The 27,911-nt window shown below is 39.4% G+C and overlaps 1 protein-coding gene across 4 annotated transcripts; it reads right to left on the bottom strand.

Moving 5' to 3' along the window:
* Positions 1-106: 106 nt before the first annotated feature.
* On the bottom strand, positions 107-27,911 carry LOC139673184 (cytosolic phospholipase A2 epsilon-like). Of its 4 annotated transcripts, XM_071558356.1 has the most exons (20): positions 27,751-27,910; positions 25,423-25,495; positions 18,968-19,104; positions 15,481-15,612; positions 14,315-14,355; positions 13,835-13,877; positions 13,016-13,079; positions 12,288-12,451; positions 11,931-12,023; positions 11,381-11,418; positions 10,587-10,722; positions 9,024-9,160; positions 8,329-8,551; positions 6,799-6,913; positions 6,118-6,255; positions 3,647-3,754; positions 2,461-2,652; positions 1,899-2,065; positions 575-761; positions 107-417 (listed from the first exon to the last, which is right to left on the bottom strand). In XM_071558356.1, exons 1-20 carry the CDS (start codon positions 27,775-27,777, stop codon positions 209-211), a joined length of 2,424 nt encoding a protein of 807 aa, XP_071414457.1. In that variant the 5' UTR covers positions 27,778-27,910; the 3' UTR covers positions 107-208. The 4 variants fall into 4 exon arrangements, with proteins under 4 accessions (XP_071414457.1, XP_071414458.1, XP_071414459.1 ...); XM_071558357.1 differs by lacking the exon at positions 15,481-15,612 and having other exon boundaries at positions 27,751-27,911; XM_071558358.1 differs by lacking the exons at positions 18,968-19,104; positions 25,423-25,495.

Here is a 27,911-nt window from a genome sequence, read left to right as displayed (position 1 = left end):
ATTGAAATCCAACATAAATAAAGCACAAGCCAAATCATTATTTTGTCTGATTGGTTTATCTAGGATTGACATGTGGTAGAGAGACACCACAGGCTGAGGCAAGTCAGTAGTTTCCAAAGTTTATTGTGTTCATTCACAGAGAGGTCTGGACTCTTTTGCAGGAATAAAAAAAATCGTGCGTGTATCTTTCTGCAACTCAGGAGAGTGTTTATTTTTTGTGCTGTCTTTTCTGCTCTATAGATGAATTCAAAGCCTGAAGGATCAGATGTTGGTTGTTCTGAATGTTGTAGCTGGTCAGTTCTATCAGCTTGTCAAACTCCTCCCCTGTGTAGGTAAAGCTTTGCAAGCAGTATGGGGAAAAAATGGTGGAAACATCCACGTTGCCCTGTGCCATCTCAGCAGGGCTGCGCTCCACACCTGACAAATAAAGAAAGTTCATCAATGGGGTAGGCATTTCTCTCCCATGGGAAGCACAGCAGGGGAGGGAGAAGATCAAACTTGACAATGTCTCCCCTCCCAACACAGCCAAAGAGCAGCCAGGTGATGGGAAGACCATCTCTGTCCCACCGCTTACCCGGCTCTTTGTATTTTCTGAAGGAGTCATTCACCAGTGGGAAAAACACCACTGTCGGTGCCTCTGGAGTCTCTCTGTCTTCAAAGATATAACACTCCTTTAGATTTTTCTTTTCTTCTTCACTCATGTGGATTTTAGGAAATGGGATTCCCTGTTTTTTGAAGTACTTGGAGGCTTCTTCCAAAGGCTGAATTCAGCCAAAAAAAAAAAAAAAAAAGAAAAAGTCAGAAATTCTGCCACACATCACCACTTTTCCTAGTGCACAATGCATCCAACAAAAAACCTTCAGAAGGATATGGGAGCAGGTTTTGCTGTCAATATTTCTTCTGTCCTTGTCTCTTACATGAGGTATTAAGCACTAGTTATTAACAGAACAACAGTTCAAGACTCAGGCTCCAACTTGCACTCCTGATGGTTGTTCTACCTCCCCCTTCTCATCAGCCTTTACCTACAAGATAGGTAAGGCATTCATGGCTGTGGGAAGGGTGGCTTAGCAGTTTAGGACACAGAAAAATGCCTCTTCTGGAGAAAATTGTGAAATGAGTAGAACAGACAGGAATCTGAAACAGTATGGTTTGTAAATGCAGATTCACAAAAGTATAAACATTTTAGTGACTTGGAATCAAATATTTAAAAGCCTCTAACTGTCTGAGATGCCTTAGGATGGTTCTGAAAAGTGATGTGAGCAAACAGTGAACAGGGAGCAAACACCATAGAAAATGGAATGTTAATCTTTCAGATGTGTAAATAATTTTTGAAAATAGGTTTTTTGTTCTTTAATCTGGTTGGGATGTATGAAAATTTTACTCTTCAAGAACTTCTGTCGTATCCATATCCAGTAACAGGAATTATATACGGGATTATTAATTGGTATTTGAAACAGCAGATATGGTGTCAAAGCACAATTCTTTTCCACAATTTTGAACAACAAAAAAAATTCAGTTACTGTTATAAAGACAACTGGACAAATCACTTTTAATTATATTGCATATGGGTAATTTTAGATGTATATAGCAAGACAGTGAAAATTAGTTCATCAGTGCTGGTAGTAGTACCTAATAAGAGATAGCATTTAGCTATTAGAGGGTTAATTGAAACAAAATGTTTAGAAAAACTCATACTACTTCTGTTTTCTTTAGCAGATTTGCCATGGTTTACCAGAATCACTTGAGAGACCTGGGCATCTGCACAATGGAAGCTGCAGATCAAGAATCCTTTTCTCCCAGAATCAGTTTATTCTTCATAAATTATTCTGACTCCTTAGGAGTTAAGAAGGGCTAAAAGGCAGCAATCATTATTGAAGAAAATAGATTGGTCATCTCACCAATGTCTGTGATCCAGAAGAATAATTTAAGTGCAGGACAACATCCACTTTCCTCTCTGGCCTCATGAGTGGTGGGTAGCTAATATCAATGTATCCTGCTGTGTCTGCCAGGCACATGAACTCTGCTGTTTCTGTCAGCTGGTTGGGGAAATTCTCTAGTACAGTATCTAAAAGAAAATGTTTTTTTTACAATGAGTGATTCACTGAAGAAGTAATATATCTGTTGTTTGACTAATAAGGAAGGCAAAAATGCCTCTTGACTCTCCATTAAATTTTCTTTCTATGATCCTGACACACTACAGAAGCTCAGGCTTGACACAGAAAAGAAAGACCTGTTCAAGGTAAAAAGACAGCTATTCCACTTCTCATGTTGCTCTTCTTTCAATCCAGATGGGCACTAATTTCCTTTCCCTGAAATCAAGGAAATTCCTGAATTTGACTGGATAAAATTTAAATAGTTATCTTGAAATATTTATTTTCAAATGTTCATCCTCTGCCTTCTTTTTACTGATGAAACTTCAGCCATCTAAGAAGGTAAAAAATAATATTCAGGGACGTTTACCTTTCCATAAACAGAAGTTTTTGCTCTGAAGGTATGCATTGTGCAACTGGAAACCCTTCAGGAAGTTGTAGAACTTTGAAACCATGACCCGCTCTGTCAGCAGCCGCCGAATAATACTCATGATGCCACATTCAGGAGTCACTAAGTAAGTCTCCAGCTCATGGCTCCCATCTGCTGGAGAAGACTCATCTCCTGAAAGGTAGAGAAGATGAACAAATTGTTGCTTTGATACAGTTCTTTGCAATACTTAAAATTTCAGAAAGTATCTAATATTAGCCAGAGAAGAGAAGATCCTAGCAAGATATGGCAACATACAATTACAGCAATGTCAAAGTAGGAACAAGAAGAAAAACAATCTTCAGTAAAGCAAATTCCATGAAAAACCAAGTCAGAAAGGCAACAAACTTGCTAAAGCTGGAAAAAGTGATGTATTTTTTGACAGAACTCATAGGTCAATTCCCTTTGTGAAGGTCAGGGTACGCTAAGTATTTGGAGATGTTTCTTTCAAAAATTGATACAAACTGGCTTTCCAAAAAAAAAAAAAAAACAAACCACACACACACAAAAATTACAACCAACAAACAAAATAAACCAAAAAACCCAAAACAAAACACAGACAAAGAGCAAACCAATCCAAACACCTGTCATTAGGATTAGACATCTAGAAAAGAGCTGATAAAAATGGTTGTGCTAAATGGCACCTTGTGAGATTGGGAAGAGGGACAATGACTGTCTCTCACAGGCACTGATTGAGCACAGGGTTCTGCAACACTTCCATGGAGAAAGTGAGGAAAAACCATAAACCAAACTCACCATCACATTTGAACACAAGAAGGACAGTCAATACCTCTAAGGAAAACACAGGTTTACAACAAGATAAAAGAAAATTGAAATGGAGTTCTAATTCATTGATATATCCAAGTCTTAAACAGCAACATGTGAAAAGCACTGTCTGCTGGGGCAAGCAGAGAACACAGCATTGAGATCTTTGTTCCATCATGTTCACAGAAAGGCCCCTGACAATCTGTTTATAAAATTCAGTAGTTTCATATTTCCATAAATTCAGTCCAAGGGAGACTAATAGAAATGATATTGCCATGAAAGAATTCAGACGGGAAACCTAGTGAAATATAGTTGGCAACATGAAATCTCAGAATTTATGCAATAAAATAGAGAAACAACTAACCAACTTCAACAGTCCTGTGTTGGGTACACCTCAGCGAGCGCCTTTCTGTAGGATTTGATGAATGCCAGGCATCCAAGAGGTTGTAGGAAAAGACATTACTCCATAGGCCTGTGCAATGGTAGAGAATAGGGAAACTTCTTCAGAAATATTTTAATGAGAAATATCCCTTTAAAAAATAACCTCTCAGCTTTACAAGCGGTATTGGAAAGCCTCAAGGTTTCCAAGTTATCACAAAAAACTGAATGAATTTCTTTATGGCAATTAGCATTCTGTCCTCAAAGAGGAACCTAAATAGTTTAAAACATTGTTCAAGGCCTTCAGTCATTGTAACTCATTGCCACCTACAAACCAACATTTCCCATCCTTATAAGCAACTGTCATCAGAGAGCAAACCCACATGACTTCCTATAAAATAAGGGCCTGGTCTACAGAGTATGTCATATACAAGTGGATACTTACAGGTTTGGAAGCTGCTCCTGGACAGCCAAGAGTCAAATGGTTAGAACACTGTTTGGGATAGTCTGCAGAATAGTCCTCTAATATAAGACATATTTGCTGTCCCTTCTAAAGATTTCTCTTAGCATGAGGTCTTTTGAATGAGATTTCTCTCCCTCTCCTTGTAACTCTCATCTCCATAGGGCTTCTTCCACTTTTCCCCTCACACTTAAGACAACACCTAAAAATGTGTCCACAGTGCAGAAATCTCCAAAAGTCTCTTGGATCTTGCCAAGTATCTCTTCCTCCACAACTCTGCCACAGACCCTGAGAGGAAGAAGGCAGAGCTGTGCTTTGCTTTTAAAATCTACCATGAAAGCTTTGCAAAAGCCATACATTGCAAAGGATGCAATAATTTGAGTTGAAAAATAAAATAATTGTTCCTTTCATAAATTAGTAACAGATGAAAAATTCCCTTTTATACCTGGTTTGTTTGTGAAGTGGGACAGGAAATCTGCTTCCTAGGAAGTCCTCCTAAGAATAGGACTCTCTTAAGAAATGCTAAAAATACATAATCAAAAAATCAGGCTGGGGCTCTCTAGCCCTACACTTAGCCAGCAACCAGAGTTGATCTGCACATAATTACTGGCTAGTTTCTGTCAAAACAACCTTATCTCTCTGCAGCTTGAGAAGTTTCTGTTCAGCACTACTGTGAGAAGGCAACTCCTCTGGTTTCTCCTGTCTTATTTTGGTGTCTTCTTACTCCATAATTCTTTCAGCTCCCTCAGCCCTGGAGTTGCACATTGTTTCTGCATTTTAATATCTTTCAAACACTGTTGTCTCCCCAGAACTTGGTTATAGTTACATAACAATGTTTCCCTAACCTCTTACCCTGAATTTTCTTGGTACCTGTATTCTCTGAAGTAAGAATTATGAGAGACAAGGTATCTTTTACTTGGCTAACAGACTTGAAAAGAACAGACAAGCTCACATACACCTCAGCCATTCTGGAAACCTGAGGGTCTTGTGCCCCCATAAGCTCACCCAATCTTTTCAGCTCTAGCCACTGCTCTTTCCTCTCCCTGCAAATGACCCCTTGCTTTTATCCTTAAATTACCATGCTATAACTAATAGTACATTTTACTCATAACTCAAGAGGGCATTGCACGTGGTATCACTAGATGGCAACATTGCTTTAACTCTCCATCTTATGCTTTTAAAGATACACCTGTGGCTTTGGGGTCATCTGCCCCAGCAGGTAAGGTTGAGAAGAGAGCTCTGCCCAGGCTGGGTGTGTCGGGTGTTCTTGCTACCTGCACACTCAGGTATGAACACACTACCCCACTCTTACTGAGAAACTGCAATGAATGAACACCAAATAAGGAATACAACATGGGGCTGCTGGTTGTATGGATTTTTCACATTGTAAGTAAATAATTTCTAATCAGTATCCCTGTGCCCTGATGTGTGATATGCTTATTACTGGATGCTATCCACTTCACTGAAATAAGGATGATAAAACTCACTGATTTATCATGGTAGCAAAATCACAGAGGATTTAGACTACTATTAAACTTGAAAAAATATCAGTAGCAGTTCAGAAAACTACTCAAAATTACCATATTTTATAATCAACTCAGTAGCAACATTGCTTTTTGTTATAAGATCATAGCATTCATTAACAGATTTGAATTTAGATTCCAGTTTCAAAATACTTTTTTTTTTTTTTTTTGTGGAACTCTGCTGCTGATTGGTTCAAAACAAGTCTAGCCTCTTCAAGCAGCCCTGGAACTTCAGGGCATGAGAGTTGCTATTCATGACAAAAGCAAGAGTGAACAAATGTGATTTGAAATGTCCACTAAGTACTTTTCACTCAGTATTCAAGGAATTCAGCCAGAGGTGAGAACAACATGGTGTACAATTGTTTTCAGTTCTGCATGATGCCAGGCACTGGTTGCAATATGCAGGGTCTGCATTATATTTAAAAATCAAGTAAATTATTTTGTGATTCACATTTTTGCAATGGTGCACATCACCTTTCATGAAACAGATGCGGGATTCAGGGAGCTTCTTCATAAGGCGGCCCATGAAGAACTCACTGCCAAAATCCTCTGCACGAATGAAGGCACCATATTTTAAGAATCCAACCTCATAAGGGGTGAACTCCACCCATTCTGTAGAGACACAAAACAAACCTTTAAATCTCTATCCTATCCTTAGTTCCTTGCAGGAAGGGCTCTGAAATGGCAAAAAAGTAGTTGCAGGACAAACCTATCAACAGGGTGACCACAGAGTGGCATTCGTCAGGCCACATCCACATTGGCTTCCTCAGGGTAAGGAGATATCATTCAGCTGATTTCAACCACTAACTCAGTAATGTTTCCAAATCTCATTTATTCAGAACTTTCCAATTACCTTCTCCAGATAGAACATAAGTGAAGTTTATACCAAAAGGAGTCAGCCTAACCTACCTCACATGTGGAGGTAAGGCTTGTAAGTACCTTGGCTGTCCTTAAACACCTCTCCAAGATTTCTCCTGCATCCTAGAAAATTAGTTCCTCCCAGAGCCTAGACATAAAGTCTAGAAATTGAAAAGGAAGTTAAGCAGGAAAACAAACTGTTTATAAAAGCTATGATTCAGCAGTATAAGAGGTTGCAGAACATGTAGTAACTGATAATGCCATTTAAACACCAAACAAGTCCAGTTTTGCCATCACCTTTGAACTCTGAAAGGCTGTAGTCTTCTTTCATGTTGAGTATCATGTAGATAGGTAGAGGATTTTGACCCTGACTTAATGCCTGTCGCTCATCCGAGAGTTTGTGGTTATTTTTCTGTGAATTGTTGAAAGACAAAGGGCAAAATCAAAGGACCTTCTTGTCTTATTCTATGGGCTTGCAGGGTTACAGCAAAATAAATACCTCTTTCCCCTTAATTTTCCTTATCCTTTACACTCATTTTGAGTCCAAACACTTTTTAACCAAGGCAACATCCATATTGGCTTGTTTAATTACAGGTAGAGCTGTAGGCCACTTTTTGGATAAAATGGTCTCCTGTTCTTCCCAGTAAATACATCCACTTTACATATATATTTAAGTTCTCACAGGGAGGAACAGAAGAAAAGAAACCAAGAACAGAGCTCCGCAACTAAGTGCTCAGATACTCGTAGAAGGAGACACAGGTTTTCTGCTCTACAGAAAATGCCTTGAGCTGCTAATTATGCATTAAGGGATATGTGGGGACAAAACTCTCAGCTATTTTGCAGACAACACTAAGCTGGGTGGGAGTGTTGACCTGCTTGAGGGTAGGAAACCTTAAAAAAGGGATCTGAACAGTCTGGATCAGTGGGTCAAGGCCAATTGTATGAGGTTCAACAAGATTAAATGTCTGGACCTGCACTTGGTTCACAACAACTGCAGGCATTGCTACAGGTTGGGGGATGAGTGGCTGGAAACCTGCTCAGCAGAAAAGGACCTGAGGGCTGGTTAACAGTGACTGAATACAAGTCAGCAGTGTGCCCAGGTGGCCAAGAAGGCCAATGGAATCCTGGCCTGTATCAGAAACAGGGCAGCCAGCAGGACCAGGGCAGTGATTGTCCCCCTGCACTCAGAACTTGTGAGGCTGCACTTTGAGTACTATGTTCAGTTTTGGGCCCTTCACTGTAAGAAAGACATTGACATTCTGGAGCTTGTCCAGAGAAGGGCAATGGAGCTGATGAAGGGTCCAGATAAAAAGTCTTATGAGGAGCAGCTGAGGGAGCTAGGGTTGTTTAACCTGGAGAAAGGAAGGCTCAGACCTCATTGCTCTCTATGACTCCCGGAAAGGAGGTTGTAGACAATTGGGGATTGGTTTCTTCTTCCAAGTAACAAGTGATAAGACAGGAGGAAACACACTTAAATTATGCCAGAAGTTTAGATTGGATATTCAGAAAAGTTTCTTCACTGAAAAGCTGGAACAGGTTCCCTAGGGCAATGGTGGAATCACCACCTATGAAAGTGTTCAAAACACATGTAGATACAGCACCTGGGGGCATAGTTTTGCAGTGAACATGACAGTGATAGGACAGTGGTTGGACTCAATCTCGGAGGTCTTTTCCAGCCTTAACAATTCTAAAACTCTTTTGTTGTTCAGCAAAAATCATCTGTTGGATAATGCTGGCATGCTCTCAGGCTAGTATCTGTCCCTGGAGCTTCATTTTCTATAAAACAATATCCAGTAGCTGTTGGGGAAAATGTAAGGAAAACACTACCCCATCACTTAATGCTTTTTCCAATAGAAGCCCCCAGAAATCAACGCTAGAGATTTGGTATCCCTCTTGCTTCCGCAGTTTTAGCTCCTTGGCATAGTATTTCAAGCTTTCCAGGGAAAAGCAGCTTAGTTTGCACTTGGTCATATGTCTGCGGACTTCACCAATCGGTCTGGATAGATCTTTATGTGACCATTCAGCACTCTGATACAAATGTGACAAAGTCCTGCAGAAAAGAAAGGAAGTTCATTATCATATGCTTGAGAGACTTCCACTTTTTAGACTTAGATTTAAGGTCCATATCAAATGACGTAGCTGAGATTCATTAAAAACATCTTTGGGGCTCGGTTAATTATTGAAAAGATTTTGATCCAGAGGACTCTCCCAAATCACTAATGAAACCTCAGAACTTGCAAAAAGCCCCTCCTTGCCATTAAGAATTATGTCCAAGGCTGTGATTTGCACCAGGGTGACTCAGTAGGAAAGATCCTAGAGCTGAAACAAAGAGTCAAGGCAAATGTTGCCTGTAAGCAGTGCCTAGGCCTTACACTGGCTTGGGCAATGTGCTTCTAATGCAGTTACAAAAGAAAGCTCGAGACTGAAGCAGTACACCATTCTTTACGAAAATGAAGAGGATAAAGATCTCACGCAGCAGACTACACAAGTGATGAATGGTGTCCATGTCAGAATCTCCTTACCATGTTGAACCAGACGACCCAGTGATGTATGAAATAGCATCCAAGAGACCCAGCTTTTGAAGACCCAACAGGTTGCCTAACAGAGATGTCAGTGCCCGGGTGCCACCTCCTGTTGTCATGACTGCTACAACGGGCACCTGTTTAAACATCAACACAGCTGTGGTAAGCAATACTTTGTTTACCAGTGCATGTGATCAGAACTGAGTAAATTGTAGCCTTTCAGTCCCACAAGAAATTCCAAGATTTCACCATTTCCCCATGCAGGAGGGGAAAAAGAGGAATATTAGGCATTTTGTGCAGGAAAGAAAATGATAATGAGCTGATTTTAAGGATTTCAATGAAAATCAATCATTTTTTATTCTAAATTGTTACATGCTGACTTATCAAAGCAGCTCAAAACTTACGGTTTTAAGGCATTTCAATATTAGGCTGCATTTTCCTCAGCAAAACATCATCAGATGAGAGCTGTATTTTTGAGAAAAGCAGATCTCATTTTCTGTTGTTAGTCAAGTATAATGGTTAGATGACATTTCCTACAAATTACCTAGAGTATAAAATTGCAGCGATGAAGCCTAATTGCATGGAAATCTCAACTGTGTTACAGGAAGAGAAATTCCTCTAAGAAACCCACTGACAGAAGAGTAGCCAAATGTCATTTCCCATGCACATTTCCAGGCAATTGCATGAAACAAATATTCAACAGTTTCCTGATTCAAATTGAACATTTCAGGTCATAGCGAAGTATTCTGATTTGGATTTACCTGACTGTAAGGAAGTACTTTCTTGGTGGAAAATCTGAAATTAGTAGTTAGAAGTACTTCCCCCTGAAAGATTCTTATACTTAAGAAACTGCTTTTTTTTTACTGAAACTAGTGTGCCAATGAGAAATATTATGATCAGTTTGTGAGCAGAAGCATCATTTATAGTGTTCAAAGCCATGCTGTCATCTATTGCCCAACACACCTTTGGTCCACCTTCCCCAGACAAAGGCCAAAGCAGGGAAATGAATCAAACCACCCTCAAAATGAAAACTTCATTTCCAAAGTTCCTGATCACAGACCATGTTTTCTCCCTAAAGCACCAACAAGCCTCATGCCAGCATGGACATGAACTAATATAAACCCTAACTCAGACAAGCAGATCAGAGAAAAATGTTCAATGCCTTTGTGCTGTGTGAGGAACTGCAGCTGAGACGAAGAACCCCAGAGCTGTTACACAGACAGTGTTACATGTCACTTTTCTTACTCCAAAAATCTGATAATAAAAAATGGGGCCTTGGTGACTGAATGATCAGCTAAAAGAATGGAATTATCTAGGTCCATAATTCATAGATGAAAAAGAAATAAAACAGGCAAAACCGCATTGATTTATGGTATTCTGTTTTCTGGACAAATATGTGTCAACAGGGTTTGATACTACCCTGGTTCTGACATTGCTTCATCTAAACTTTCCTCATTGCTTTACATGGAGCACTGAATGCATCAGGAATAATATGCAAATGGCTACAAGCATAACAGGTTTCTGTTACACAGCATGTTACAGGCCTTGTGGTCCTCCCCATACCTCATGATCTTGAAGGTCTTGCTCTAAATGAAGTGCTTTTTTCAGAGCAGAAGCCACAAACTTCTTCCTTTTCTGTAGGAAATTTTTCTCCTCCTTACACAGATCAAACTCCAAGCGAACATCTAAGTTTCTTGACCTCAAACAAAGTCCAGAGTTAAACAGGTGGGCATGATCACTTACTATCTGGACCCATGCTTACAAGTGGCAACTCTATTGTTAGGCGTAAAAAAACTGTTACTGTGGCCCAACAAAAGCACATCACAAATGGTATAGATAAGGTAGACAAAAGGCTGAGAAAGTATAAAAAGTAGCAAAATCTTACAGAAGGCAACAGAAATGCTCTTTGTCTACACTGATTTTCAAGAAGTGTCTAACTTAAATACTATAACTCATATATAGATACTATAAAGTATCTATAAAGTAAAGACTAGTTAAAATTTGTTGTCTCAAGATCTCCAGATTTTATGGTTACAAATACTCTGGATTTTTTACAAGTAGGGAAAGTGAAGTATAAACACATATTCTTCCAAACTCACAGCCCTACAGATTTTGCAGCCAGAAACCATTATTCTGCCCATCCAAACTGAACTCCTTTGTAGGAGCATAACAGGAAAATTTACCCAGCACAGTTAACCACCTTCTGGACAGTGGTAACAAACATGGGCTATGTAGGTAAATATAATAATTAACTAAATACTTTCTCCCTTAGTCACAGAAGAAGGTAAGAAGGGGAAAAAAAGGTTTGCAATACCTTTTTTTTCACAACCACAAAACCCAAAGATAAAATTTCTTACCAGTCATTTGATTTCACATGTAAATTGATTGTCTCATCCTAGGGAAAATAAAACCAAAACACAATATAAATGCTGCAGATTGTTTTATGTTTTTTCCCTTCCGTCAGCTCTGAAGCCCTTCTCTTTTTCTAAAAGCCATGTTGAGCTGCAAAGCTATAACAATCAGAAAATCCATCTATTTTTTAAAACTCCTCCAAATCCACTCTATTTTATTTCTATTGTTTCATACTAAAGGTAAAAATAGCAGTATACAGTAAAAGTCAACACCAATTCTGCCAGTGTGCTCCATCCTGACTTATTTGCATTTGCTCTGATCTGCATTAGTCCTCCAGCTGGTCACAGAAATCTCTCTGTCAAATATTTGGCTGGGATTTTTTATTCTATTTGGTTCATATGAAAATGTACAGGTCCATAACCCTTTCTGTTAGGAATACAAGGGCATTAGCTGTTATGTGTCTAAACCTCTACTTCACGCTTATCTAATTAACTCATGCCAATTAATCTTTGGTCCATAACTTCACATTTATTCCTGGAAGCTGGTATCAATCACCTTTGCTACTGCCACTCTCTCATTGAACGGAAGCGAATCCAGAGGAATAGTGAGGGATGCATGGCTGTCTTTTTTCTCTTCATCTGAAGTACACTGAAAAATAAATTATAATGTAGAAAAATATTTATATGCCACAAAAAAGCACTGTCTCCAACTTACTTTTTTTCATTGGAGGTCCCCATCCATCAGTTTTCAAGTTGGCATCTAATATTTAGATATCTTAAGGATTACAGAGCTCTTCTAGAGCCGAAGTTCAAGAAAGATGGCTCTTAATTAAAACAGAATTTTTCCATTTGCCTCAGGTGCGTGTAGAAAACCATGAATTTACTGCATGTACTCAAGCTAATGATCACATACCGAGTTGAAATGGTGCTGCTTCTCTGCCAGAGCCACACGCAGCTCTGACAGACTGTACTTGATGTAATGGAAGTCCAGAGGTTTCACAGGTTGCCAGAAAGAGCCCAGAGAGAGAGTCTGGCTCTCTTCATAGGATCCCTTCACTGAAAACAAGAAGTCTTTCTCTAAAAAAAAAAAAAAAAGCAAAAACATGGAAAGCATACAGAGAAGTTAATGATTATGTTCCCAGAAACAGAACCTTAAAGGTCATACAGAAGTTGTTATGTTGGTATATAAACCCTTCAACAATGCTTAAAAGCTCCCAAACTATTTATCCAACAAGAAAATATTAAGAGAAGAAGGAGAAGAAAACAAACAAACAAAAGCAAACCATAAAACACAGAAGAATTTATAAAACAGAAGTAGCTGTTTTTAAAAAATCTGACATACAGGAAATTGGACAAAATGTAACTTGAGATAGAAATATGTATTCACTTCTACTTTACAGCACTTAGAAGATTTATTGTCTCTTCAATCATTCCCTTTAATTTGGAAGTCCAGTTTTTATAATTAGTTAGCACAGACACACTGTAATTGTGGAATCTATGAACCTGTCTATACACTCCTAACCATCCAGTTCCTGTGCTCCAATTGTAAGAACGAAGTTAGAAAAGTACCAGAAAAGAAACACCAACAAAAATCTGTAAACTGTAAAATAAAGGGGGTTTGTTTCTAGTTTGAAGTCTAACCTGAAGGTTCTTTCTTTGTCCATCTACTGTCCACCAGGACTTCCAAGCAGGAAATTTCACGAGACTATAGCAGGGATGAACATTGAGAGAATTAAGTACATAAAACATGCTATATCTGACTCACTTCACTGCTACCTGCCTTTGGTCACCTAGGTCCCCGATTCTGAAAAACTTCACCCTGTGTTTGGTAGGCTAATAAGAGAAAAACTTTGGCACTCTGAAAATGTGTCAGCTTTCAGCTGAACTAATGTTGCACTGCTTTGTTCCATCCACAAGGACAGGACTGGGAAGAGAAGCGAAGTAACGGGAGAGGTAATGCAAGTGTGCTGAGGCCTCCTGAGGGTAAGCTGATGGGTTGGCCAAGTCACAGGCCTAGCCTTGCAGCCCTGCTTGGGTGAAGCTCGATGGCCAAGCGCTGCTTCCTCTAAAAAGTGAGTTAGGAGCAACTGAGAAGGCAACTTCTGTATCATTCTATGGATGTGGGGAAAGCAGGATGGCCACGAGCGAGGAACAAAGGAAGACCCCAGAAGGAAGGACACAGAAGCAGTAAGTCAACAAAAGGACACCTCAGGCTTTGTTAGGAGGCTTGAGATCAACTGGTGATGGTGAACAGGTCTCTGGGGATCCCAAATGACAGTGTACAATCTTTCCTAATACATCCTCCCACAGGGAGCAGCACAATAGGATGACTGCCTGTCCAACCCCCATCTCCCTCCCCTTCACATTTGCCTGTAGTGAGGTGCTGGGGCACCTGCCAGATCCACCACCTCCCATTGCTATTATGAAAACAAAGATAGGAGAGCAATAGTTTAAAATTACCACTAATACACCATTGGTGACAAGCCTCTCAGAAGGGACTGGGCTAGAAGAGAAAAAAGAATGCAATCAGGACTAATATGACCTAAACACATCCTTCAATGAACAGCAAGGAATAATACTTTCCTTGAAGTATGTCTTGTCTAGCATAGTCTCAAATAGGTCACTGATTTTTAATTTTGGAAGACGTCTGAATTGTGTCCTATTTTATTTTTAAATGATAATGGTAAACAATAATTGTAATAAGAATTATGACTGAAGTTCTTATTTAGCTTAGTGCTCTTCCAGCAAATAATGGGATATATTAATAACCAGGATGATTCTTGGTAGATAAGTAACACCGAGTTTTAGCCAATATGCAACTAACTTGATCAACACCAGATGTTACTGTGATGCTAAGCATTTAAAACTATATTATATCAAATGCTAGAGTGTGACTGCTTGCAAAGGACAGTTCTTTGGTTCCATATGGATTTTACTTACATGCTCTCTGATGCAAACTCAACTTCTAGCATCTCCTCTGTCTGTAAAAGATGAATTTATTATAAGCACCTCAACTAATTTTCTTTCTCACTAGCTATGGTTGTTAATGATTATTCTAGCTTCTGAAACAAATCAAATTTCAATCAAATCAAAGCTTCAATCAAATCAAATTTTCCTTCAGCTCCAGGGTATAGTAAGATGAGTGAAAGCAATCAAGTTAGAGTGATTTTGAAAAGCACTCTCCCTCCTTTTTTAACCATCAGTTCCCAGGCCAACTGTTCTTTTCCATTTGGTGATAAGGTAGAAAAAAATGGCAGATAGTTCTAAGCCTGCAATAACTTGGCTTAAAAATGTCTAAAGCCTTGGTTTTTTTCCTATGTAATGTTAACAGAAGATTGATACTGTTGTATAGAAGAGGGCATTCTCAATTATTCTGATCAAAAGGGCTCCTATAACACAAATAGTACATTGACCAGTACCAGACAAGTTAAGGAAGACTGCCTGCCAAAATCACTGCAGAGCTGAATACCCATATATATACCCTATAAGAAAAGTCAGTGAAACAGCAAATCTATAGTAGTATGTAAATCAAATACCCAGATCCGATGTTGAAGTCATCAGGTATGTGTTTAGGCACACTGAAATAATGAGATAGTGTGAGCAATTGGCCATCAACAGATTTTAGCACCTCAGAATGGATCTTTCTGTTATATTCAGGTATATACAAAAGAATTACAGGGCAGGGCATCATTTTTTAAGTGAATACTTCAACGTGTGTCACAGTATTACCAAACTCACAAGTGCTGGTGCCAGGAAAAAAATTCTAACAGTGAACTTTGTGCAACAGTGATGAAGTTTTTATTGCCAACAAAGCCTACCTGAGCAGCAGAGTCAAGAAAGGTGGGGGGGGAACTCTGGTGTCAGAAAAAAAACCTAAGAGGCTTGAGGAGCCTCTAGTAAAAGCTCTCAGGGTTATGTCCAAGATAGAGAGGCAAACTCTGTCTACTTTGCTGAGTAAGGTTTGGAAGGTACATGTACAGGATACATGAAGTGCAAACCAATAGGAAATAAACCCTTCTACATACAATTTCTTTAAAAGAACTTATTTAGGAGGTAATATCAAAAAATGTATTTCTTTCCTGTGCCAAGGCAGTTTTATTCCTCACCTTTGGATTTAGTTGAAAAGTTAAGCAAACTGTTTCTCCAAGCTGGATTTTAGCAATATCAAAGAGAATAGTGAAGAGGAGGTCATCTTTAGTGACTGCATTTTCATTATAGACTTTGATTTCGAGAATATTCTGCAAAGAGAGGCACAGAATTAGGATTTTATACTGAGCATTCTGAGCATGCTTGACCTTACAGAGGCACAAGCATGTTAGGGAAGACAGAGAAAGGATGGGGAGAAGTGAGGGATCATGCACAACCTTTGCATCTACATAGAGATGAAAATATTCTGAAACTAACACAGAGTTGGGTTTGTTGCTGATTTCTGGTGCAGAGCAATTTAAATGACAAAGGATAATTGAACCATTGAATATGGAGCTCCCATATTGAAAAATCTGATTGGTCTCTAATTTGGTTTGAGGTCACCACTTTTCCATGAGTTGTGGGAAACCAGCGAGAAGTCAGAATTTATTGCTATTGGTAGAATTAAGAAATCCACGGATATAAGCAGTAATTAAAACACATTAAGGATGTACCGTATAACTACTGCATGGTTGCATAATTTTTTCCTGTAAATTATTAAACAGATCATATGCAGATAATTACCATGGAATCTACAGAAACTGATATGCCTTTTATAAATTGTGCAAATCCCACTGTATAAATCTCTTACCCTCCCTCCTCTCTCACTTGCTTCTTTGGATGAATAGGAGAGGGTAAGAACCTGTCCTATGCCTAGTTGGTAGTTGGACATGGACTGGCTCAGAGGTGCCTTCCAGAATGCTGAGCAAATGAACATTAACTGTTGCTTTCTCAGTGGGGCAATAATTCAGGCCTCTCTCAAAATATTCAGCAGCTCATTGTCATGTAAATTACAGGGAGCGTTTTTCTCAGATTCTTGCTTATGTACCAGATTTAACCGAAACTTGCTAGGAGGTTTGATGCTTATTAAAGGCACACAAGTAGGCACATGGTCTTACACAGAAACATAGGGATAAAAAAGAGTGAGCATGTGAACTGTTGCCTTAAAAGTTCATAATGCATCATAGAAATGTCCATACCTAAATCTGATGAGTGACTGAATAGACAAATATACTGAAAGGAAGACACTCAAGAATCCAAGTATTCAGTTTTGACATCTATCATTCTGTAGGAAACCAGCAAGTGAGACATGGCAAGTGACCTTGAGTTTGCAGTTTATCATCAATAAGGCTGCTGACCTTTAAGGCCACATATGTAAATGCAGCACACTGTGCCTCAGACAGAAAAACAATGCTGTTTGGGGCTGACAGTGTCAGTCCTGCCCACCACACATACTGACTAGAGACAGAGAGAAGCAGCCACAGCAATGTGGTTTACAGGCCATAAATTGCCTGCACAGGATTATGGAAGGTGATGGAGATGATATGCTTAAAAGCAATAGTTTCTGGCTAGAAGGCACTGGAGAGGAGATCAGTTTTCTGCATTGTGACATTGCAATAGACTGTCCTTATTTGGCTAAAATGACTAACTTATTTTCTTAGTGAGTAACTGATTTGAGTCCCTCAGTTACTCCCAGTTCATTAGGAGGGACATGCATAGGGTGCTGGATGGCTAAGGGGGATCTCCAGCTACTCCACTGGGATGCTTTGTGGGAAGCAGGCAGCTGTGTCTGGGCACTTCAGTGTTTCTGTCTGCTCCTTAGAAGCCATCGCTGGGAGCGAGGCAACAAGCAGAGCCAGCCCTTGGCAGGGCTGTGCACTACTAGCTCTGGAAAGGGTCATCCTCCTGGAGCTGTGTGTGTCACATCCAAAGGACAAGCCTGGGAAGCCCTTTTTTAGCTGTCAGATATTCATCAAAACAGCTTTCCTTCAGCAAATATTGCTGTTCCTGGTGACAACCAGCACAACATACTCAAATAGGTTTTTCTTTTCCCAGTGACAGTGTATTAAATACTTTTACTGAGCTCTGGCTACCATGATTTGGGAAGATGAATACTTTAATAAAATATAAGACAGGAAAGAAGAAAATAACAGGAAAAAAAGATTCTGGTTCTGCTCAGAGGGTAATGAGCAGAGCAACTGTACTGTAATGAGAAACCTGCAAGAACCCTAGTCTGCTGAGCCCAGACAGCAGTGAGGCAGCAGTGACAGGCATGCCAGAGAACTTTGGTTATCCCAAATACCCAGGACATACCTTGTACAGCCCATACTGAAGCCACAGCACACCCCACACACACACCTACCTGCTACTCTTGCCACACACTGAAATTTACTGGGGCTAATGCCACATGTCTTGTCTTCTGCTGCAAACTTACTGTAAAGTAAACGTAATGTCTTCCCAAATACTACTCCCTGAAGGACTAGTTCAAGCAGCTTCCTATGGCCAAGATATTTTTTCTAAATCTCCTGTGTGGTATTGCAGTTTTGAAAAACCTGTTAGCAGGAGGAGGTGCTCTGGTGCCAAAGCTGTAGATCAGTCAGTGTTTGTTCCCATGCTGCAATGTTTTTCCCTTGCCTTTCATCTCCATGATAACCTGAAGGGATCTGTGAAATTGTGCCTCTCTGGCATTTTGAAAGGAGTTGGGATGTTTTTTAGCTTGGCAGGGAAAGCGCTGGCTGTAGGCCAGAGATGGGCAGACATATTAAGCTGAAAGATATACCAAACAGGAACCATCTAACCTCTGTGGCAGAAAGCCTGAGAACAGGTATCACGGGCAACTTCTGCAGTCAAAGGCAGGAGGGATGGTTCACTGGAGACCCCGAGGTGTAGCAACACTATTCTGAATACTCTTTTGGAGGATTTTATTGATGCTCAAGAGAGCCAGAGGACTAGTCTGCTGATTTGGCACTTTAGAGAGTCCTGATCCACCACCAGCACTGGGAAATGGTCAGTGCAGGCTGTAAAGGAGACGTAGATTGGCCCAGGTGTGAAGTAAGGTTGGTGTACTTGGCCTACCACTGACCTTTGTGGACTGCTAGACCCCAATGTTGATGCTGTCTTTTGGAGGGTGTAGACAGGGGGACTTGCAAATCTTCTTAAGCTTTAGCATTTATCAACATGATAGAAATTCAGGTTTTGTTTTTTTTTCAAATTTTAACTGTTGATTTGTGTCTCTTTTTTGTTTTTTTGTAGTTGCAGCTGATTTCAAGGGAATAGCAAAAATGTACAGCCCTGTGGTGCTTTCACTACCCAGCTCATATATGTCTTTGACACTATTCAATTTACTCTGAAATTTTCATCCTTACTCTTGAAAAACAGTGATTTAAAATAAAAAGAAAAAATATAAGTTAAAAGTAATAGAACATTGTATGAATGGTTGTGAAATATTGTAGTTATTTTTACATATCAGAAAAATCAAATTTATTTTTGCTGCTGCAGTCTACTCCAAATCCCTTTACCCATACCCTTGTAGTCACTTCAATGTATTTATTTTTGTTTAGCACTATGTATTGATCCCTCAATGACATATCTGCCACAGAAGAAAAACAAATGCACTCTGCATCTTACTTTTACTTGGCTCTGGATCCTGAAGCAAAATGTTTCATTCCACACTGGATCTTTGCAGTTCTTGATGGTTTTGGTCCGGACAGTCTCAGGGGAAGCAGTGGGCAAGGACAGGCTTACATAGCAATCCGTCTGACTAACTGTATTTGAAAAGATATATTGCAACTAACAAATTACTTCAAGTATCTTCAAGCATAGCCTTATAGCACTGTATATATAGCAAGCTGCAAAAAGGAAATATTGTTTCTATTACTTTTCTGACAGCTCCTTATTCAATAGCATTTACTACTATTTGTTACCTCCTGCAGGTGGGAGCTCTGGTCATTAATCAAAGTTCAAAGAAATTACTGCAATAAAGACAACTGGTAAGAAAAAAGCACACAGAGCTACTCTTATTTAACAAACCCATTACTGGTATATCCCCGCTGGTTGCAAATCAAGAGATTTATGTGATGGAGAAGAAAAAGGCCCACAATTTAAGAGAAACTTTTTGAAGGGCAGAGTACTTACTTAACTCTTAGAGCATTTAGACAAGCGTCTGACTTTTTTCTTCACTTTTGAGAGGGGGACAGAAGAGTTCAAGAGGATCTGAGTACAAAGGATCTTCCCCATCTGGCCTGCTGTTCCCACACAGCTGTATCCCAATCCATGTAACAAGCTGACTGTCTCACCCAACATGGGATCACACCCCTTCATCATCTAAAAATGTGCAAAAATATCAGTGCACTTTTATCTTACTGATTTAAACTCTGAGTGTTGATAGTGAAGAAAATTCTAATTTCTGAGAAAGGTGGTAATGTAACAGTAGGTTGAGCAGGTAGCTACAACTATGGTATAAAATCATAATACCTGGGGGTTTCTTTGGGGTGGGATCCCAGAAATCATGCCCAGACACAAGCTGGGGCAGGCAGCCTCCTGGCTGGGTGAGTGCAGCTATCACAGAACCACAAAATGGCCTGGGTTGGAAGGAGTCTTACAGCTCACCTAGTTTCAACCCACCTGCCTCCAACAGGGAAACCTTGCACTAGACCAAGCTGCTGTATGTGCTGGGCACTGCTACAGGGTGTTGATGAGTTGTCCCTTGTGGGATGCCAGAGTTTTGGGGTGAGAGGCAGGTTGGGTACTTGTATATCTGTGCAACTAACTTTCCTTTTGTGTGCTAGCCTAATCTACGCAGAGTATTTGGTGGTGGTTAGGATTCTCTCTGATACTGCCAAGAAGATGATGGAAGGAACAGTGCAAAGTATCTGCTCCTAAGAGCATAAAAGCATTGATGTCTCGCAAACCTGTGGTAAGAAACTGAGACCCTGACAATAGTGAAGAATGATGAGACTCATTCTCTCTACAGTCATTCACCCTTTCCAGCCTCCCATTTTCAGCAAATCTTTTCTGTTTTAGACAATAGACATTTCTTTTGCCTGATGGACAACTACAATTGTTTCTAATGCTTCTGCCTCTAAGAACTTCTTGTGTATTCACAGCAACGGCTCAGATTTGGATAGAACAGGCAGTGTGGTACTGTGGGATACATGCTGAGAGGAAGCATGACCAATTGGGTAACCTGCTGGAAAAGTTTTCATTACAGGCTGGCTGCAGTCCCAGCTCTGCTCCAGACTGCTGTGTCACTCTGGGCAATTGCTTCCATTTAAATTTATCTTGCTTCTCTATCTGCATTTCCCCACCAATAAAACAGTGATAACTATCCTTTCCTCTTTTGTAATCTGCCTGGGACATCCCATGATTAAAAACATAAAACCCAACTCCTGTTATTAATATTTCCACATGACCCACAAGAAGAGAATGCCTTATCAGTAATTCTATTATTCTTTCTCTACCAGTCTCTTGGTTCCCATTCCATTTTTTCTTTAAACTTGTGGTGTAAACCATGTTGCAATGAACAGGTGTTGCTTAAAGCAATTTGTGCAATCAGATTAGGTTTCAAGTCTTCTGATACATGAAATATGTTCCAGTTTTTCAGTGTGCATTTAATGCCCATAGCAGGTAAGAAATTAACATTGCAAATGCAGTTGTCTCCAATTCTTGTGTGCAATATTAGGACATTTTGAGACTTATTATTACAATTTTAAAATACAGAATATATGCAATACACCCGTTGATAACAATTCATTGGTAAAGGAGATATTAAAATGTTTTCCTTAGCTCTTTTCCACACAATATTTTCTACAATTCTTCCATTGATTTTTCACATTTTAAAAAGTTTATAGTAACTTTGCATAGTTACTTCTTCAGAGGGTGTGCCTGAGAAGCATGCTATCTGTTTCTTCAGCAGTTATGCACTAATGATGTATGAGTGTTTTAGAGAATTTGTTCATTTACAGTCTGGGACATGCCTTTGTTGTACACACTAGCTATGACTCCTGACTGAGAAAAAAGGCATTCAACATTTTCAGAGTATGATAGAAGCACTAAACTTGTAAATTATACTCTTGTGTCTAGACAGAGCTGTGGAAGTCCTGTTCAGTCCTTCATCATCTCTGAAGAAAATAGACCTATAGCCAACTCAAGAAGTCAGCCCAGTCTTTAGTAAGGCTGTTCACCCTTAATAAGAGCAAAAAGTACAGTCCCACAACCTGATGATCTACACTTAACACTAACTCAGCAACCCGTGAGGCTTCAGTCTCCACAAGAGCCTAAGACAAGAATCCAGACAAAGATACTTGACTCTGAAAACAAGCAGTTAGAGGCAGAACCCTGCATAAAGAACAAATCGTGCTCCAGAACAACGATATTGCGGGATGCGTCTGCTAACATATGTACAACACAAGTTTAGTTATATTTTGGACCAAGTGTCAAATACATTGTTAAATGTGGTTAATGTTTAGTGTCAAGCAAAGTATACTTTAGTCTTAAACTCAACACAGAATTGTGCAACAGTAAGCAGGATTAGAGCAAAATATGATCCTTATCAAAAATGGTCAAAAATTCCAAGGTCCAATACATTTAAGGAAGACGTGAGAGACTGTAAGCATGGGAAGAGACAATGCTCTGATCACTTTCTTAAATTGTGAGAAGGTGTTATCAGCTCGGCCCAAGGAAATTCGTAAATATAGAAATCCTATTCAGGAATCAAAGCACATGCACCTTCATAATTGTGTTTTCTGAGTGCAAACTAGAAAGACACTTCCTGAACAATGTCTGCCACTGCCTTTTAACTCTACAAGCCAAACTACGGAGAAGGACTGAAGGATCTTGAATGACCACATGGATCTGTGTCCTCTCAAAGCACTTGTGTGGTTCTACATTTCTGCCATTGTGACGTACTTATTCCAGCCTTTTTTCCCCACAAGTTTCTCCCTTGTCCATTGCCTTTGCCTCCACCGTTTTCAATCCTGTTTTAAAACAAGTTTTGACATTTTAAAACACTATAAAATATTTTGAAAGCTGTTTCAATCATTCATAAACTAGAAGCCTCCACTAAACTAGAGGATAATGAAGTCTACTACAAACATGTAGTACCATCACAAAAGGTTTTGAAGTTTATACCTGTTCAGCAAAGGACAAGAGCTGCAAAGCCACCTGCACTGGTAGAATATTAGAGCGTAGTATCTGCTCTCACCCTTGCCTCTGAGACAGAGGTGAGCCTAAGTTTCATCGTTTACCTAAGGTTCTTTATGTTTTTTAATCAGTCTCTCTGCTCGTTATCACTTCAATCTCCTAATGTCCCTGTGAGGCTCCAGGTGCCCTTGCTGAAGTCCTTGTTTTGGGAACATGGCACATAATAAAATCTTTAACCACCAGATGAGCTTTCTGTTCTTGCACACAGAGGTACACATGGCTGCAAGAAGATGCATGTATACCTACATGCAATCCATTGATCCTTAGCAGTAGAGATGCTATTTCCATAGCTGTAAGGAGGTAGCCTGAGCAAGAACCCTGAACAAATGAGAGTAATGATCTCCTTGATTATACATAGCATTATCCTTTTTAGTGACAGCTTATGCTGCTCTTATGGCACATGACTTTTTGTCTCCACACTACTAACCATGAATGCAATACAAAAAACTGCATGCAATACTATATACTCTACACTCTCTATCCAACACTCCATCATGGCCATCAAAGACTTGAGAAATGGGGGGGAAATGGAAATAAGGTTTTAGATTAGAGAACACAAAATGGATAACCTGAGGGAAACTAGGTTTATGTGTGTGTTTAGTAGCAATGAGCTGAGGAAGAGAGTGAACAGACTTAGTTAGCATGAGTAAATGAAACCAAAAAGAAGACTGAATGGAAAGGAAGAAAGGTTGTTAAGAACTGTAGCTGTGAAACTGAGTTACATAATCACTGAGATTTTCCATTCGTTTGTCACTCATATTGTTAACTGAGGTTATGAATTTATTGTAAATATCAGTCATGACCAGAACTCCATTTCAACACATATCTCAGTACTTATGCAATTAATTCTTGATCTTGATATAATCAGTTTACAATTACAGTAAAAAAGGGCCAGCTTCAGGATATGACATCACAGGGAGGATCTTCTTGTGATTAACAGTTGTTTTTATACCTGTTTCAGTTTCTTAACCAGTTAGGAAATCCTTGTTTACAGGCGTTGTTGCAACTTGGCAGTTATTCACATAATGACTTCTCTGTCCTTGTGCAGATTCCTCTTCCCAAGCATTTGTTCTGGTCTGCTTTTAGGATTTCTCTCCATTCACAAAGAAATGGCCTGTTTGAGCTGTGACATCAGGACTCATTGTTGCTACATTTGAGTGACTATTCATGTGCAATGAAGTGCATAGTTTATGATTCCCCACTTTCCTTTGACCCACACTCCCAAGTCTCCACTTGTCATGCTGCCCATAAATGCACTTCAGCCTAAACCAGTCTGAACTTGTTATAGACCACAAAGTGAGCTTTGCCATATATATCAATACCTCTCTCTTCCATGGCAGTTTTTTAACAGGCATGTTTGGATCTGTTCCTCTGAGGACTTCTCTCAAGTTCAGCTGTTGAAACCCTGCTGCACAATTTTTTTCAACATAAAGAATTCTACTATGCTCTCACACTGGTTTTCTCATTCACTTTAATCCTTTTTAACAGAGTATCAGTTCTTGTGCTGGGTATAACACTACATGGCATGGCTCCCCTAAAAAATTTATTTAAATGCTCCAAGGGAGCATACAGGTGCAGTGGGGATGAAAACTCTCAGACTCTCTGTTGTGACACAGATAACTTGCTCTTGATTCTCAGAGGGAAAATAAAATGTGGTGCTCTGTTGCACAATGAAGAAAGGCAACTGGGATGGGGAATGGATGAAGAAGCTCCTCAGATCCTGTCACCTACTACTGCTTCTTCTGGCTCTTGCTAAGAATGACCTTCCTCCATATCTGGCTTAGGAAGAAAATCTCCAGTGATGTAGCTTCAAACCTGCAATCAGGTAACCAAATATCTGCTCGAGATAAAGATACAGGATAAAGACTAATAAAAGATAAAGAACTAAGATAAATACCTGTGGATTCTTGGAGGTTCTTTTAAGAATGTAAATACCATAATTTCCAGCCATTATAAAATACTGAGAAAGAGAGAAAACTCCCTAATTTTAAGGGCAAACATTTGGTTATCAGCTCCGCAGGTGGTTATCTTGATGCTATTGGCTGCCAGGGCAACTTAGACATTCCCTGGGGCCGGTACCATTTAAACTGGAAAACAATTCTGCTGAGATTAAAAAGAGATGGAATTGAATCATCCTTTCACTTTTCTCTGAAGTTGTGCTGTTTTCAAGAAAAGACAATATCCCTATTCTAGGCTTAATGGCAGAAAAACAAGAACTTGAATAGCAGCTTTCACAGAGGCACATATTCTTACTGTTCACTTGGTCTTATTTTATATGCAAAGGTCCACATTTACTTCCTTTCTATTGGGTTTCTGCCTTGTTCCTTCCTTCAGAGGCAGACATTTAAGTTGACCTTAAGCTCACTTTCTCCTACTTGAGTAGCTGATGAGAGTTTTCTCTCTTCACTTCCATTTTCACCCATTCCACCAAGTTCTCAGAAACATATCAATGATACTTATTTATCCTGAAAAGTCAACCTTGAATACATTTCAGTAAAATTTTGACAGGAAAAAAAAAAAGATTGTTTGACAATAGGTTATAAACTGCTCCCCTTACCTATTTTTCAAAGTAAAAATAAATTCAAAAATGGCAACTGAGAATTAACATCTGAAATTGTTCATCAAAACTGACTCTGAACCTTGTTAGCAGTTAAAGTACTTCACAGTACACCATGATAGCCCTTTGCTATTTCCACTGTTATTAGCATTCTCTAAACCAAAAGATATTGTTTACACAAAACTGCATTCTAACTAGGTTTCAAATTCAATATTTGAAACCATGGTGTCACTTCATACACAAATACCAGTAACAGTGCTTGCTTACGTCCTCTGCTTTCAGAGCTGAACTACTGGGAACTGCAAAGAGAGACTGTAATACTCACACAGATCTGCCTTTCTCAGATTTTTCATTCTTATGATTTTCACAAAGAATGAACAGCATGGGCATTCATCACTCTGCAGAAAATGACAAAGTTATTACCTACATTAATATTAAATTGCTTACACTTCATGAACCATTATCTCCCAGAAGTGTCTGTTCCAATTTTCCAAGCCATGCAGCAAAATTGGAAAACAAGCTGTTTGTATTGCTTTGGAAATAAAAATCATGTCTATATACAGTTAAAAAAAAAAGGAAAGAAAAAAATTAATAATATTCATCTGTGAATATATGTCTTTGACAGAAGAAATAACAGTAAAATGAATGATATAGTGAAATGGTTTTAAATAAATGCTTAGCCTACATGACAGGACATTCATTTAGAAGAAGCCTTATCAACAATTAATGGAAAAATAAGCCAGCAAAGAGTGAGTGTGCATGAGAAGCACATTCACCAAACATCTGTAGATAAGCAGTTGTAATTTCACTTGGAAAACATACTTTATTCGGTACTTTTATATAGTAAAAATTCCAACTTTCCATTTAAAATCTTTATCAATAACATTTACCAGAAATGGGGAAGAGAAAATATATTAAAGTTTGTGAGATGTTCAGCTTCTGTGATCAGGAAGAACAAAATGAGAGATAAAAAGCACTACACAGAAAAAAATCTGTGGTAAAACACAGAATCATGATGCTTCTGATTTCAATGTCTTATCTATGTTCAAAAGCATCATGACCCCTGAAGAGGTTGGCAGTGTTTGGTGAGCAAGGCACCACCAGCACTAATGCAGCAACACTTACATGAAAGAAAACAGCTTTGGATGAGATGTTAATGAAACTTCCCCACCCAAACCAGATAGTGCATATTTGCAAAAAAGAATCATTAGCTGAAACATCAAGCACAGAAGGAAAGACAAGTAACTAGATATGACTCAAACAAATTAATGATCCTTGCTGATTTTAGTACCTGAAACTTCACTGGGAGCATTACCTAATCCCTCTCCCATTGTCTGCCAGCAAAATTATTCCATTAAATCCCTTTAGGGACAACATGTCACTGCTCTTCTTTTTCCAGTTAGAAATTGATCCTATCATTCTTGAATTATGATAAGCTGCCCTTAGTTTGTATTTTAAGTCTAACTCCAAAACAACAGGACATGTTTCAATGTCCTCTGTCTAGATTCACTTTCCTGGATAAAATAAACCTCCAGTCCCTCCCCTCCCCAAGAAGCCTCTACTTTTGTTCTCTGCCATGATGCTGCTTCAGTGATTAAGGGCAAGGGAAAGAGCCAAGAGGACAGTCTCATTCCATGCTTTGTATGCATACTTTCCCCACAAAGACCATTGAGAGGTTCTGCTCAAAAGGATGACCTTGCAGATCCTGAATGTTTTATCAGCTTGGCTAGACATTTACATGCCTTATTTTTGAAATCAAGGGGACCCCACATTTGAGGCCTCCAAGCATCAATGCACATTGAATGTTAATACACATCCATGTTATGGAGAGAAGCTCTATAGTTTCCATTTTACAACCAGAGAGGCAGGGCACAGCATGATTAAATAATTTGCTCATAGGCAAAGCAGAGATTAATTTCAAAGCTGATAAGGGTGCAGAGTACTTCACTCTCTGGAACCTAACAGATCATTTTAGGGCTGTCCCTCCTGGTTATGTTCACAAAAACCCAAAACAAACAAAAAAACCCCCCAAAACAAAACAACAACAACAACAACAAAAGACAAAAAACAGCCAATGAAAGAAACAGAAAAAACTTCCAAAGGTAATTGAAAAAACTTCTCAGACATTAGGGACAAAAATGGACCAAGATTTTTTGTATGTGTGACAGTCACGCACAAATATCTAACTAGGACTATCTCTGTGGCCATGATTAATCGCTGTTTTTAGGCAGTAACCCTCCTGAGTACTTCTCTACCAGGTGGCTGCTAGCACAGCTACCTGGGCACTGTGTGCATTTGTACTCCTAGCTGGCAGATCCTGTGCTGAGAAAGAGCCCAACTTAATTAATGCTTAAATCAAACCACAGATTCAGCCCAAATCCACAGTAAGCTCCTGTGAGGCACCTCAGACTGCTTCCCAACCTCTATGTGAATCACCCACTGTGGCTGAACTTCACTACTACAACTGCCTCCACAGGACAGCCAGTATCAGCAAAGGCATCAGCCATCCTGAAGTAAATAAGTAAATGCATACAGGAAATTGGACTAAAACTTCACAAGTAATTGGACTAAAAACTCACAAGTTCTCTTGTAAGCACCAGAATCCCAGCCACAAACCCACCTCAGGCCATCTTTAGCTCTTTTGCACTCTTACCTCACGAGCACTCCAGTATGAGCCCATCCTGCTCCCAGCTGCATGTAAGCCAGAGAGAGATGCCAGTCCCCTGTTAAAGGCAACAGCTGGCAATGATTCACAGAGTATCTCTGCAAACTTTAAGGAGGTACCTGCTGAGAAGCAAGTGGTTGAACCATGCC

The sequence above is a fragment of the Pithys albifrons genome, chromosome 6 (genome assembly GCF_047495875.1).
Source record: "Pithys albifrons albifrons isolate INPA30051 chromosome 6, PitAlb_v1, whole genome shotgun sequence".
Classification (NCBI taxonomy): Eukaryota; Metazoa; Chordata; class Aves; order Passeriformes; family Thamnophilidae; genus Pithys; species Pithys albifrons.
Note: the sequence above shows the minus strand (reverse complement) of the source record. Positions and strands in the feature narration are given on the sequence as shown.